Source organism: Neolamprologus brichardi, chromosome 12 (genome assembly GCF_056152115.1).
Source record: "Neolamprologus brichardi isolate AB-2024 chromosome 12, ASM5615211v1, whole genome shotgun sequence".
NCBI lineage: Eukaryota > Metazoa > Chordata > Actinopteri > Cichliformes > Cichlidae > Neolamprologus > Neolamprologus brichardi.
The window spans coordinates 16886459-16902233 of record NC_142115.1 but is presented as its reverse complement, the minus strand read 5'-3'; the positions used below and the strand labels follow the sequence as shown (position 1 = coordinate 16902233).

At 38.9% G+C, this 15775-nt stretch overlaps 2 protein-coding genes across 4 annotated transcripts in view; both read right to left on the bottom strand.

Annotated features, from left to right (window-relative positions):
* Positions 1-3800, bottom strand: part of arb2a (ARB2 cotranscriptional regulator A) — a 162490-nt gene extending 158690 nt beyond the window's left edge. Inside the window, exons 1-3 of the mRNA XM_006784093.2 lie at positions 3668-3800; positions 2855-2995; positions 1071-1172 (exon numbers count right to left, since the gene is read on the bottom strand). Coding sequence (XP_006784156.2) covers positions 1071-1172; positions 2855-2995; positions 3668-3800 — 376 coding nt within the window. The remainder of the gene's footprint in view (positions 1-1070; positions 1173-2854; positions 2996-3667) is intronic.
* A 3225-nt stretch (positions 3801-7025) lies between these two features.
* kiaa0825 (KIAA0825 ortholog) overlaps positions 7026-15775 on the bottom strand; it is a 117477-nt gene continuing 108727 nt past the window's right edge. For all 3 annotated transcript variants that reach the window (XM_035905233.2, XM_035905234.2, XM_006784091.3), the window contains one exon: positions 7026-8050. In XM_035905233.2, the coding sequence (XP_035761126.1) occupies positions 7861-8050 (190 nt within the window). In that variant the 3' untranslated portion in view covers positions 7026-7860. The remainder of the gene's footprint in view (positions 8051-15775) is intronic.

Below are 15775 nucleotides of genomic sequence, written 5' to 3'. Positions count from 1 at the left end.
CCCCCACTCAGCCAGACAGACAGCCAGTAGAGACACTGACAGAGAACAGAGAGAGGGTGAGAAAGAGAGAGGAAAAGGCTACAAAGGAATACTAAGCCAAAATCCCGAGCACTACAACCCTTCCAGCTCTTCCCCTTTTCTCCACCTGGTTTGATTAAAGCAAGCCAAGAGAATCCTAAAGAGACTTTCATATCATTTACACCCACACCACTTTGGCTTCAGCTCTGCTCCTCACTCTAATGTTGAATGACATACACCTTTACTTGCTCAAAGAGACATTGTCATTAAATATAAAATGCTGACATAACACAAAAGCGAACGGTAATGATTCCAGTTCCCCAACCTGAGGACCATGACCCATCTAGCACTCTAAGGTTTAATCTCACGGATCACAAGACGACAAAAGAAGTAAATCAAGGCAGAAAAAAGTATTACCTTTTTTTTTTTTTTTTAACACAAATCTGACCTGACTTTTACAAATTTGCTTACTGGTGGATTTCATCAGTTTGCAACAAAAAGTTACAAGCAGACATTGCTTTATTTTAAGGCGTCACGAGCCATAAAAATTGGAAACCACTACAGCTGACACGTAAAAGACAGAGCCTTGTATATTTTCCTGGAATTTGCTTCCAGACCTTACAGAGTTTTTTCCTCAATCCAGACAAACTGTAACACATTCACCTCAGTTAAAGAATTATGTCTATGCTGTCTGCAGTGTCACTTATGGCAAGGAGAAACTTTCTGTATCTCTCTCCCTTGGGTTTGAGTGATCTAAAATTTCTTATCGGGATCTGTGTGAAAGTCAGTGTACCATTCAATTTGTTGTGACCATGCAGATTCATCCATGACGCTATGACACTACAGAACTGTGCACGTGTCAGCAAAGAAGGCTACGAGTAGACTAGAAAAAATAGCATAACTCATCTAATCTTTGTCATCTTTGACATCTCTAGATGTCATGGGATTTGGTGTTTTTTGTTACGGCAGCAGGCTTTGTGTAACTGCTCAAACCGTGGAGCTCATCATGACACTTTTGGCTTTTGTTTTAAAAAGTAAATCTATGCACTCACATTCATTAAAGGCATATTCAAACTCCTCCAATGTTTTGGGGAAAGTGAAAGGAGGTTCATCTTTCTTCATCAGTTCATCCAAGTCTATTCTTGACAGCAAATCTGTGGAAAAAAAGCAAATGATTTTATTTCAATGATACAAACTCCATCCATCCATTTTTTCCACTTATCTGCATTATACAAAATCCACACATTCATTTTGTAATCTCAGTTTCTCTCCCACAAAATCACTATGTACATTTTACTTTCATTATCCCCATATGACGAAGCAACAGATGCTTGTTTAAACTAAAAGGTCTTCTTAAATCATCATTAAGATGTATAGTGGGTAGAAAGGAGAGCATTCACATACAATACATGCAATATATACATTAAGTATAGTTTTAAGTTCAAGAGACAAATGTTTAACATATCCTAACAGAGAGATACCATAAAATGTCTTGGTAAGGTGTAAAACTGACATGTGGTTATTCAGCAGTCTACTGGGGTGATGTATAACGCTCCAGCCATTTTCTTCCACTTATCCAGTTCAAAATCACGGTTGGACTAGAGCCTATCCCAACTGTCGCAAGAAGCGGGGTACACTCTGGACAATTGCTAAGACGACTAACATAGAGTTAAGACACTCTAGGCCAAATGTATGGCCAATTTAGAATGACCAACCCAGGGAGAAGGGGCCAAGCATGCACACTCAACAAAGAAAACTCCCAAATGGCTGGTTGATCTGAACCTAGGACCTAGGCCATGGCGCTAACCACTGTGCCATTACACAGCAGTTTTATAAAACCATTAAGTGACCCCTTGACCCCTGCGAAGGGTGGCTCCAGTCAGAATAAAAAGGTTTCATCGTAGTATAAAGGTGATCTTTACTCTGTAAGGGCTCTCAAACTACTTCTGGCATAACTGGCAAGGTAAAGGTTCACACCGAACACACCATGATTTTTATTAATCTTGAACAATAAAATTAATCAAGGTTGATCCATCCAACCATCCATCCATTTTCTGATGCTTATCCAGGTTCAGGTCCTGGGGGCAGCAGTCTGAGCAGAGAAGCCCAGACTTCCCTCACCCCAGCCACCTCCTCCACCTCATCCTGGGGAACGACTTCTCCTGGGCCTCCTCCCAGTAGGGTATAACTCACGTAGGAGCTGTCCAGGAGGCATCCTAATCAGATGCCCAAACCTTTCGGTCCTTTCAAGTCAATTCATATTTTTATAGTTTGAATATATTTTTATAGTTGATTCATACTTTCATAGTTTTAGTTCATTTACTAAAATTAATTACTTTTAGTAAATGGAGTCAGTCAGTAAAGGTCAGCATAACAGCATCAGCAAGTTTTTAATTTTCCCTAAAGAAAGAATATAGCATGTTAAGTTGTATATTTCTCCCTAGCTGTCCTCATCCTAGATGCAGTGGCTCTCTTTCTTATATTTAAAGAACCACGCTTTTAAAATATTTCCCATCATTTAAGAAATCTTTTTATTTGTTCTTTTTTTAATTAAGAATTATATTCGCATATATATATATATATATATATATATATATATATATTTTTTTTTTTTTTTTTTTTTTTTTTTTAATTTTACTTTTTAAGTTTATTACAGCTCATAATCTTATTGATTTGTGTGGTATTGAGTCTGAAATGCTGGTGTGCCTGCCGTTAGGTCAAAATAGAAGAAAAAGACCTTAATTTGGTTCAGAAAAGTAAAGCCTGTTTCCCTCTGTTTTACTAATTCTCCTTAAATGATTATTTATTAGTGTTATCATTATTAATAATAATTCACCTTTGAGTGCAGTAGTTTTCTCTCTATCTTCCTGGCCAGCAACCTGGGCCATGATGATCCACAATATGAACAGGGCTGGTGTTGCAGCACAAAAATGAGAGAGCATGGGTCCTTTCCTCCCAGTGATCACTGAGGTGAATCCTGTCAAGTGACGCAATAAAAAGAATAAAACCAAGAATTGGGCATGAGTTGAGTTAGTACCACATATAAAAATATTTCTCAGTATCAGGGACTACAACCCTCTGTAAGACCACAATAGCAACTGGGTCACAGCATGCTGCACCTGTAAGGTTGAAGCAGGCCATAACATTTGGGATGTTACTGCTCCGTCCTGCTCTCCTGTAAACACTACAATCTCCCAGTTTCTTAAAGAGAATGAATTAGTGATTAGTTACTCTATAATAACACAACACTGCAGCTATCTGTCAGCCATAATACCATAAAACATGGAGGAAGTCGTGTTGCCCACTTAGCACACGTGCAACAGCTGAGTTAAATATGCAAACACAGCGAAATTCCTCTTCCTTTAAAACTGCGCTGAAGTTACTACAAAAACGGCATTCATTTTCACACGTATAACTCTCTCTGGCTCCTCCGTCATTTTCTCCACAACAGAAAACATCTGTTTATGCTCTGTGAGAAAGAAATCCCCTGAAAAAGAGCCAGCCCCCTAGATGGACCACTGCGAGCGGGTACAGCAGGATATTCGTGTTTTTATTAGACGTTTATTTTAACCAAACGAAGCAGAGAGGATCGAGCAGGGAACCGCTATTTACAGCGGATGCATGCATACTTTCATTTCGACTCACGCACCATTAGCAGGGTATGCGACTATCCAGTTGTTGCTGCTTCCTTGTAATTTTGTAAAACAGGAAGGACTCTCAGCAATGCTGCATGGAGCGCGTGAGGCTTCCGGGTTACCGGGGCAACGGACTGGAAGATCCATTTAAAGAGACAGTAGCACAGCAGCTGCAGAAACTTGTACAGATGTTCTCTGGCGTGTGATTGCCATCAGTTCTTTGATCATAACTCTGTATTGCTCGGTGATAGGAGCATAGTTGCTCGAACAACCCTGTGTTGATTTATATTTAATAAATCAACTATAGTTCGCAAAATATACAGTAGTACAAAAATATAATACACTATTTCCATAATAGTGTTGCTATCGTGGCTCAAGAGTTTGCAGCTCGTCTTGTAATCGAAAGGTTGCCGGTTCGAGCCCCGGCTCGGACAGTCTCGGTCGTTTTGTCCTTGGGCAAGACACTTCACCTACTGCCTACTGGTGATGGCCAGAGGGGCCGATGGCGCGATATGGCAGCCTCGCTTCTGTCAGTCTGCCCCAGGGCAGCTGTGGCTACAACTGTAGCTTGCCTCCACCAGTGTGTGAATGTGAGAATGAATGAATAGTGGAATTGTTAAGCGCTTTGAGGTTCTCGAAAAGCGCTATATAAATGCAATCCATTATTATTAAAAGCATATTCATCAGTAAAGTCATATAAGGATCTGTATGCAGATAAACAAGCAATAGTCAAGCCATGATATGTAGTGGTCGTGCTACCTGTTAAGTACTTGTATCTGTGTACACAGTAACTCTGTGTGGGCCGTAGCGTCTGCTGCAGTCTTACTGAAAAAAGAGAGAGGATACCTGTGGACCAGTCAACATCTTCCTGATGGTATTGTGTGATGCCTAAGAGTTTGTCCTCAAAACTCTGCATAAACTAACGGGCTGACTGAATGTGTGCTTTTGTGTCTTTGGGGTACACAAAATGCATTCTTTATTCAATTTTAAACACATGCAGTGACACAATGATTGCAATGTGTTTAAATAGGATTGATAGGATAATAATATAAAAATGCTTAGGTGTCTTTTTAACTGTCACAGTTTCAGTATTGCATGGATGCTAAAGATAGTTTTGGTAATATATAATAAACTCCAATGAACTTGTTTCAGATCTGTTACCATATAGTACTGTGCAAACGTTCTGAGTCACATCTCGTTTCTATATATTTTGCTCCAAGGAACCAGATTCTCACTTTTTTTTGTGTGTGGTATTAAGTGGTCTTGAGCAACAGGAGAAGGACTTTCAAAGTTCTATGGACATTTTTTGCCTTTCCAGTCATTGTCATTCCAGTCTTTGTACCTGACTATTTTCAGAGGAATGGGTTTCTTTAAGCCACTTAACACTGACCTATGAATCATTTAATCATATAAAGGGATCTAACTCAGTTGTATCTTTTAGCATTTGTTACTTTTGAGATTTATTACTAGCAGTATGCAACAAAAACAAACAATCAAGAAACAAACAAACAAGTGAAGAGTAGCTCAAGACTTTTGCACAGTAGTGTATATAATTATAGAAGCAGGAGGATAATACTCTAAGAGATGTTAGTTTATGGTGAATGTTGGGCCATTGTATCAGGATAACTTAGCCTTTACTTTACTTAAAATTAATGTAAAGTGTGATTAGAAACATTTTAACAACAAAAAGTAAAAAGAATAAAATAAAATATTACTACTACTACTACTACTAGTACTACTACTACTACTACTAATAATAATAATAATAATAACAATAAAGGCTCAGGGCAGCAGTGGTCAGCAGCTCTTAGAATGACACAATTGTTTTGCTAATGTGTTACATCTTACATTTTGTCCTGTTTAACATAATGAACTAACCCTTTTTTGATTCTTCACCTCGTACCCATAGGCATCGGTGTCCTGTAGGAAAAAGCTGTTGGAAATGTGTAATATCAAATTGACTGGCAGTTCTTGAGCATTTTTCTAGTTTAGTCTGACTCCTTGATGCACTCGGACACAGGACTGTTCTCACAAAACATGAGAGAGTGACATTGTTTAGAGCCTGTTACAGTATATCCAAAGGGAAAGGAGGGTAACTTGATTGAAACTAGACTTGCCAGACTGATACTGATACTATGCCACAGGTGATTTACTAAAAAACTACTATATCCGCCACATACTGCTCACCTGAATCAGGTGCCTGCAGCTTTACTTCACACTTTTTGCTGCAGATGTCCTACTGGTGTCCTACTTTTTATTGGCTTTGAATTGAAACAGTCTCTCTGGGGAGTCGCAGTTCATCTTTTTTCTCATGTAGAGCAATGGCAGTACCGCAGAGAGATCTAAATAACAACTAAAAGTGGCACGGATAATCACTCAGTGTGACAGGACAAGGGAGATGGACAGTCTGTGCTTGCAGTAGACCGCACGTATGGGCATGAGGGACGGAAATGTCTAACAAATGCATCATCAGTTTAGAAATTGAAAGCCAAAGAGGAGCTGGGAGTTGACATAAGGAACAAACATATATAGTACGGCTCTAGCTCAAAGATATTCTTCATGTTGCTCACCACATGTTGATGAAAACACACGGATGAGCATGCAAACAAAGATTCTACGGTGAGCATTTACAGTGGAAAATGCACGAGACTGAGAGTAATCAATTCAAAAGTAAAAATGCTGCAACGGCTCATTCTTTCTACACATGCAATCAAGACATCAGGGATTCTAAAAGGATTATGTAGGTGTGGTAATCCCCAACTAAATATGCATTATAAAACATGTTTTGTTTTGTTTTTTCATAATACTTTGTTGTGAATTAACTGTCACTTTCATTGAGACTTGTCTTCTGAGTCTATCACTTGAATCTAGTGGAAATACATATTTAATAAGTGAACAGGTGCTCGAAAAACAGAGAGCAGAAAGCAGTTATCAAAAAAAATATATGTATTTGGCTAGCTAAATATATATTATTTTTTCTGCAAAACAATAATAAAACTGTTTTGTTGTTGCATTAAATACAGTAAATTAAAAAAAAGGAAAGAAGAATGTTGTTTTCTTCTTGTTTAGCCCTTTTTTGTGTGTGACAAAAGCAGAAATAAATTGCTGAAGATTTTGTTGTCTTTTGTATTCTCTAAGTGGTTTGATGATTGTAACCCTGCTACATTTGCATCAATAATCTAGTTAAGGGTAAAAAGAAACATGTTTTTTTGCAACAGGAAATGGTTTCCTCCTGTTTCAAAGACACTGTGGTGTGTAGTAGTCTTTGTGAGGTGAAATTGCACTCTTATAGATGAAAAGAACAGAATTTGAGTTGATAAATCTCCTTTTTTTGAACATCAGGTATAATTGCTGACACATATGGACTCCAAAACATAATACTAATATCATAATCACAAAGATTATAAATCACAGATTCAAAAAGATCACATATTATATACAAGTTGTATGTAAAGAAGGAGAATATTCACAGGTGAGGTAGGATTATGCCTTTATGTTCATTTTTAATTCTAAAAAAATCAGTCTCCATCTCCTAAGTAACAAAATATGGACATATATGGGGAAAAAACAGTGAACAATTGTGTTACGCAGTTTATGGGGAAAATACTGACAGATATTTCATAGACAGACAGATTTGGAGGACACATTGTTATCAAAACATACTTCATCTCGCTTCCCAACCATAATAAATTGATGTTTTCTTTCAGGAACCAGGAGAAAGTATGCTGACATCAGTGTCTTTACACTCACTGTCTCAAAAAAAAGGAAGGAAAAAAAAAATCTTCAACTACCTACAATGATCACACAGTCCCATCTTGTCCCAGGCAAACAAATCCAGGCTCTCCATTTCCCCAGAACTGATTTCTGTCGGCGTGCTCTAAAAAGATGAAATGCATCTGATGCAGCACAGAAAAGCACAGAGAGTTTGTCTAAGGTATGTGTATAAAGAGGGAGGCACCATCTCACACACTTTTTTGTTTCTTGCCCTTTCTCTCTCTCTCTCTCATTTTCTCATGCACACACATATGCAAATTTGCAGCTTTCAGTACATGTGCAAACCCAATTACACCTACAAATGTGCAAACACACATCCCCACATATATACACACTGTAATACCTTGAGAGCTCCAAGTGCATATTACAAGCAAAACATTTTACAACGTGATAAAAAAAAATAACAATAATAAAAATCCATCGGCGTGGGCTGTTACGGGGTAGAACCTTCATCAGATGCAGATGGTTGCGTTTTCCCCTGGGCCCGCTTTCCGGGTGTCTCATCAGCTTCAGGGGGGTTCTGTGGTCCTGGGGTGCAGCAGCAACCCAAAAAAGCTTTCTCAAGTTCCTCTACCATCGCTTTCTCTCCATCTTCCAGCTGTGCACCCTCCTGCATCTCCCACCTGAAGAGCACCAAAGCGCACAACATCAGCCATTTTAATACTTGTCAAAGTTAAAACAAACAAACATTAAAACCTGCTGAATGCGCTCTCCGAGGACCACGAACCCTGTTTTCTGAGCTCAACCTGGCTGACCGATGATGGCCTTTAAAAAACAAAACAAAACATCCTTTTGTCTAAATTGAAAAATGAGAGGTAAACACTTGTGCTGTAACAAAGGCTTGAATTCAACCCAATATAAACAATTGATTGATTTAGGTTTACCTACTGAGCAATTTAGAGATACAAATGTTAAGCTGATGTTAAGCTTGCTTGAAATGTTAAAGTTTAGATTTTTTTCTTCTTATATTTGTAAAAATGTTTACATGATTTACATATATCTGCATGCAAATATTGCTTTCCATGGGAATCGTTTTACTTTGCTGATTGAGGTCTGATGGCTTCAAATCTGCTGGAGTTTCCAGTGGTGTTAAAAGTTTCACCCTTGAACTAAATTTAGATATAAAAGTGTGTCTTTTGTATGTTTCAAGCAAAACAACCTTTGTGTAGACATCTGACAAAGTCATCTTCAGCATCTTTTCAACAAGTGTTTGTTGAATTGTTTATTTTTATGCAAGTCTGGACAATGCCTGCAAATCGGCTGATTTCGCGTGCATGCTGCACACCACCGAGGATCTACAAACCACACTTTCATGCTTTAGCTTCTCACATGGGAGCCTTCTTCTCATTCTTTTTTCATGCTGTGTGGGTCTGTATCACGGCAGTTTCTGCTACTGTGACACGCTGTTAGACATACACTTTTGCACTCGTGTAAACATACACTCTTGGGTATCCACACAAAGAGAATGAAAACTCAGAGGACACTGTAAGAAATACTCAAGTATACATATATATTCCCTTTCTGTCAGTTGGATTCTTACTGTGGCTAAGCGCTAGCATTACATCTGCCAAACCTTCCTTGTTTGGGTGACTAATTTTTAGCGGGAGAGATCACTTGATGTATCATGTTTATTCTTGATTTTGTTTTATTGCTTATACAGTATGTCTCCTCATTGCATTTTTATAATTCTTCAAGCTACAGAGTGGAGGGAGAGCTTCAATATGAAGACATCAAGGGCAGTCACTTTGTAATTCACTCGCAGTATTTCAATTGAATCCCTTGACGAGTGACTGTGGTCAATCAAATCCATATGGAGAGCTGGCTGAAGGGCTGCCTTTGAGCTGCCGCATCACACTCCATCCAAACAAGAATATCTGTCTAACTGCAAATGATTGCATTTTCATTGCATTCCTTTCATCCTTCCCATCTTTTCGATTTCTCACGATATCATCAAACGTGTACTATATCATATGCTATATAAAGCTGTGCTCTGCGCATGCGTGTGAAGAAGAAGAGGGGGTAAAACATACTATGTTCATTACATAGATAGCAAAAGATGAGTCTCTGGGTGCACTTTGATGAAGTTTCAGCCTCTGTTGTACAGACTGGACAATTCAGACGTTGCAGCCGCTGTCAGCGTAATATTTACCGTCTGTAAGGAGACGATCTGTTTATGCAAATATGCTTTGGCAGAAACATTTCCGCTCAACGGCGGCGTAGTCCCTCCATGTACAACTTTGGTCACGGATTCCTCTGTTCCCATGTAATTTTTCCCTCAATCTCTCTTTGCAGCCTTCGCAGGGCTAGTGGAACGTATATGAAAACAAAACAAATGGGTAAGTTATCCCTGCATTTTTTTTTTTTTTTCGCTGACACCAAATTAAAATCAGCTCCACCGAATAACGCTCATAAGATACAAACGCACAAACAAAACAATGCAAATGTCACATAGTGTGCAAAACAAAAGCAGCACGGGAGTGAGAGGGGGGGGAAACGGAAAGCTGGAGGAACGGCAGCCAATAAAGGAGGGAGCGAGGGAGGAAGGAAGACAGGAAGGTACGCTAAAGGTTTTTCAATGTTTAATTTTCAAATAGGATTAAGCAGAATGACATTTAGCTGAAGGTTACAGGCTCAGCATTGTCTTAGCTGATATTGATATGCAGGAGGCGCCCTGCTTGTCACTGGGACAAACACTGTTGATGAATGAGAAGCCTTTCCCCAGCAAGGTGTTAAGTGCAAATTTGAAATGAGAGAGAAGCAGAGGTAGAGAGAGGTATAAAAAAAAAAGAAAGAAAAACACACGTACACACGCATGCACATAAACACACGCACACGGCATTACCGTGTTAGTTGCCATGTAAACTGTCACTAGATAATGTTGCCAAAAGTGTAAATTGTTCCATAAAGTATTGGTCGGATATTAGTTGAGGCGGGTTGATCTTGTGCTGAAAATGAGTGAAAAAAACGAACAAGGTGCTTTGCTGTGTGTATCTAATTTCAACTACAACACAACAATTCCTCTTAGAAATGCATAAGTAGGCTAAAGTTGACAGTAACTTCTCTGTATCCTCATTTCGGCAAGTTTTCCCCGGGAATTTACATCTTAATAAGGGGAGTCTTACCCTTTAATTCTTATGGGCTCTGCTCATTTCTCATGTATTAATACTGGAGCTGCTGACTTGGCTCTTCCTCTGAATACAGAATAGGACACACATATTAAGACTCATATATTTACAGGATTGATGCCACGGGAGATTGTCTCAGAGTGAGATGAAAAGGCTGGCTCAGATATATTTCAATGTGAACATCGATGTAAGCTGTCCTAATCACGGGATGATGCAGGCACAAGACAGAAAGCATCTATTCTAAATTTCAGCTGATAATGAGTAGTGATGTTCAACAAATTAAGAGCATAAGCCTTTCCCAGAGATCATCAGGCGATCAACTTAATAAATCTTACTCAAAACACAACGCAGATGAAACTTTGATGTTCGACTCCAGCAAGGCTCTGCCTTCTAGAGCGGATAACAAAAAACAGATGTAAACTGTCAGGAAAAAAAATATCGCTGTGGAGGAAAGAGCGGAGGGGAAAAAAGCAAGGAAGAAGAAATGATCAGCAACAGGATAATAGAGGCAGGGCTACAAGTACAGACTATTTGAAAGAAAGTGAGTGAGCAAAAAGACAGCGTGCCTTAAAGATCACAACAGACAGTGGGCAGTGGTTTCTTTTGCAGCTGTCAACGGGCTGAGTGGTTTCTCTCAGAGCGTTGGGTGTTTGTGCTGCACAGGGTGCCCTGTCTGCTTTGCCACTGGGACCTCTGTTTGTTTAAAAGGCTTGCCTGTCAAACAGAGAGCGCCACCGAGAGCCAGACACTCAGCTAAATGACTCTGACAGCAGCCCTAATCAGAGGCTTTGCACATTGCTGCAGGGCCTGGAGGATCCATCATAACCCAAGCCTAAATATTTAAAGTGCTAAACTTTCCAAAGGTCAGGCCTTTCCATGCATGCCAGGGCGACATGTGTCAGAAGTAGGAAGAGAGGCACTGAACAAGAGAGAGACACAAAGACATGGGGAGAGAGGCTATGGTTAATGTCCTTCATTTCTCTCCCTCTTTTATTTTTATTCTTGTGAACTCTGCATTCATTTTAGGGAAGAAATCAGAGGCAAACACCACTTTTATTTTTTCGTTCTGTTTTAAAGCCTTGGTTAATGTTGAGATTTTGGTTTTGTGCAGACTGGTGGAAAGAAACTATGCAGAATTTAGGACTCATTTAGGTAATTATTTTATAAATTTATACAAATTAGAGCATCTTTATCGAGACGAGAACTAATTTGTACATTTACGCATAACAAATATGAAAATTTGCAATACCAAAAAAAATTCTTAATGTAAGTAACCAACTTACACATTTTAATACTAATATCTAGTTTGTTTGTTTTTTAGTTACTTGTGAATTTTATTTGTCAAAAAAATATATTTTTTTAAATCTTTCATCATCTGAGCCCCAAATCCCTACAACCAGTAGAATTTACAAATATCAGTCTCTTTATTTTTATTCATTTCTGTATTCTGAGGGGTTTATTCCTACATTATTCAAAGCCTCATTAATAGAATTGTTTAATTGTGAAAAACATGGCAAAAAAATGACTTTTTTTGGCTGTTGGCATGCTGGAGTGATAAAAACAGACATCCAAAATCCTCTCTGTAAAAACCTTTCATGTAGCCACGAAACAGAAAAAGACTTTTGAATCTACTTTCATCTAATATTCTAATTTCTATTCTAAAAAAACAGACAGGGTGCAAAGTTAGATAGATAATACCTGATTTGCATATGTAAACATAACATTTTAGAAAACTTGTACCATCCTTGTAATATCCTTGTAATATCCTGCTGACCTGTTATATCTTCTCTTTGGATCTTTGTAGTCAGGTTGTGAGCTACACTCACAGTGTAGTCACAACAAAAGACTCAGCTTCACCTAATGTCTCTTGAAAAATTAGAAATAATGATGTTTCAAAACCTGAGAAAGAACTAAAAATCAAGCTCCCGGGCAGCTGCGAGTGAATCGTCTGCCAAGCGTAAGCTGAAGTCAGCAAAGATGGATGAACCTTTCTATCTACCTGACCAGAACAGGATTTCGAAATTCAAGTTGCTACTTCTTGTTGATGTCAGAGCTTAAGGCGAGGTTTTCAAAGGTTAAGGGTAGAGGTGAGGTCAGTGAAATGTACAGCACATAAGGATGCAACAGAGTGTGCGACTTATTTGTCGCACAGCCAAGTAAAGTCCATGTCATCTCATGTTATTCTCTTGAACCTGGTTTCATTTTTGTAGCTCCAAAGACAGCACTGCAGTGCGTGATGGTGTTTGGGAAGTAGAGTGGATGGGAACACATCATTATGGAAGAGAACACAGAGTACTTCTAAGGGGTGACAAGCAGTGTTAGAGTGTTTTATTCCCTTACATCACACTCAATGAAACTGTTCCTGGACACAAAGTAAAAAAAAACACAACCTGAGAGAAGACAAACAGCCACTGTATGGAAACTAAAAGCAAGGCCATAGAGGTATAACAACAAAGACATGTTAGTAGTTGGTAATGGACGTTGTACATAAGAAAACTAGATCAGCGGGTGTAACTGGCAAGTTCACAATACAGGCCAGGGGGGTCGTTTCTTTGACTCAATTTCCATTGAGAAGCAAACATCCAATTCAATTTAGATATGTGCCTTAGCTAGGCCATAAGCCAGAGGGAGATTGTAACTGACAGCCATTGGACAGCTGGCGGCATTTGAATATTGACGAGACAGAGACTTGACAGAAAGGATTATGCTCTACCATCTGACTTACTAGCCACTACACTGATCCATTCTATTGTCAGATCAACTTAGTGTCAGATCTACAGTATGTCCGCATGGTGCGGTGATGCCACTCAGTATTAGACCCTACCTGAGATCCATCTTAATACAAAGTGATGTCCATTCAAAAGCTACAAGATGCTCACTAATGCAACAAGGACAAAAATACCAAAGAATAAAAATATCGAAACTAATCCATTTCCAAGTAGTACTTTTCAGATGCTCTACATAATACAGACCAAAAATATAAAACAGTCTTTACATTATAATACTTTGGAAGATGGCCTGTAAATCTCATCTAACTCAAAACTCAACTTAATTTAGTTAGTGTACTTTCTAGCCTTGTGAGGACAATTTTGAGTTCAGACATTTAAAAGTAAAAGAGAGAATGACTCAAATTTGAATAACTCTCTTTTTTTTTAATGTTTTGACTTTTTTACATTTTTAAATGTGTGTGTTTATACGTGTATGACTATATGAACATGTAGTTCAAACACAGTCACGGCATGTCAAACCGTGTCTTTCACCCTCTACACACCTTGCATTTGATGGTCACAGACAACAGGGCTTTGGGCAGATCTGTGAAGGCCCTCATCCACACACAAGATGACAAGCACAGACACACAGCCAGACTCAAGGGCATGGATACACACATACAGGAACACACATATATGACATTTCAAACACACGATCGTCTACAGCTCCAAATCAAAACACAAATAAGATCAGCATAAAAAATTATTTTTCCTCAAATTGAAGTTTCTAAATATAGAGCAGAAGAGATCAAGTACTTTTATTTTATGATATTTTCTGACGAGTTCCGCTTGCATACATCCATCCATCCATGGTTGCGCAGATCTCCTTCACTAACCATCTCCTCCACTTCTTCTGCTGAGACCTTGAAGTGTTTCTACACAGTCAAGAGACGTAATACCTCTCCAAAATGACCTGGGCCTGGGTGACCCTATCTCTAGAGTTCAACCCAAACAGCTTTCAGAGCTCATATCTTTAACTTGTATCTACAAGTTAATTGAACTCCGCCACTGGAGGAAGCCACTATTCCCCAATGGGACTGTGCGGTATGACCAAAATCTCATATCCCGATATAAGAATTCTATCGTCCGATAACGATATAAATCACAAAAATGTAACATTTTCTGTAAATTCTGTGAACCTCGGGCAGCTCATCTTACGGGAAGTGTTTCCAGCTTTGCGTCATGTAGCTGGAGTCGAGTGTTTTAACCGATGCATGAAACTAGACATTTTTAGACATAAGTTGTAAAGGCCGCCGTTTTCTTTGTGAGTATTTATTACACGGCGTGCTGCGGGGAAAAGCCTGTTCTAACGTTTGAGTCTAAGGTTTATTTTTTAAGCACCTGGCAGCTCTTTAATCTGCTCTTTCATGTGATTCAGTTTATTTTGAAAAGTCTCAACAGGATCTTGAGCTTTATTGTGAAAGGTTTATGTGGAACATAAACAAGCAGACACCCGATGGTGTTACCGTCGTTGTTGCTAACCACAACGCATAAAAACAGGTGCTTGTCCGTCCGTAGTGTGGTTATATTAAATATAAGAGAAATAGAGAACTTTAAGAAATTAATATAGCCACTACAGTGACCATCAAAACGATGAAAAAATATTGCCGTAAACAATTTATTTTGCGACACCACGAAACAAACGACAGCGTAAAACGAAACGTCATCCAATATATATCGTTATATCGAACAGCCCTATTCCCCAACCTAGAGTTGGCAATCAAACTTTGTTGAGAACCACAGCCTAAGATTGGGAGGTGCTAATTCTCATTCCCGCCTCTTCAGATTCACCTGGAAACCTAAAGTGAGCTTGAATTTGACGAAGCTAACAGGACCATTTGTAAAAAGCAAAGCCGTATCAACCAGATCAGCCTTAAAACTTCCAGAGCCCGAAAGAACTCGGGGTGAATCTCACTCGCCCTCGGGGGACGAGCCACACAAATCTTCCCAACAATTTTCTATTTTTAAATCTAAGTTCTGTGTTAAACAAATTAGATATGAAATGATTATTAATGAGTTTTCGAGCTGCTTCCAGGCAGATTTTGTTATCTTTGCACAAACTCAGGGTAGCTACTGCCTACTGTGTTCGGTGTTTGTGTTAGACTGAACTAACTGCTCCAGTTTCACACTCAACGAACAGATTGAACAGAGCGGCCTCCATATTTCCCCAATATCAGTTCAATGATTAAGAAAATGTTTTTTAAACTGCTTTTGCGTGCTGCTGAGTTGTAAAAAAAAGTGTCTATTACAGGAAAGTTACTTAGTTCAAACGTGCAGTGCTGGTGGCGATTATTGTGGCGGCAGAGGCGTCTGTATTTGTTATAAGAACAATGTATAGTAATGACCAACAATATTTGTTTAGTAAAATAATTCTTATGGTTTGGGTTGTGTATACATCAACGCGTGTGTGTTTAATGGCCTATTTTGTGTTCCTGCAAGACACCACTTTATTATT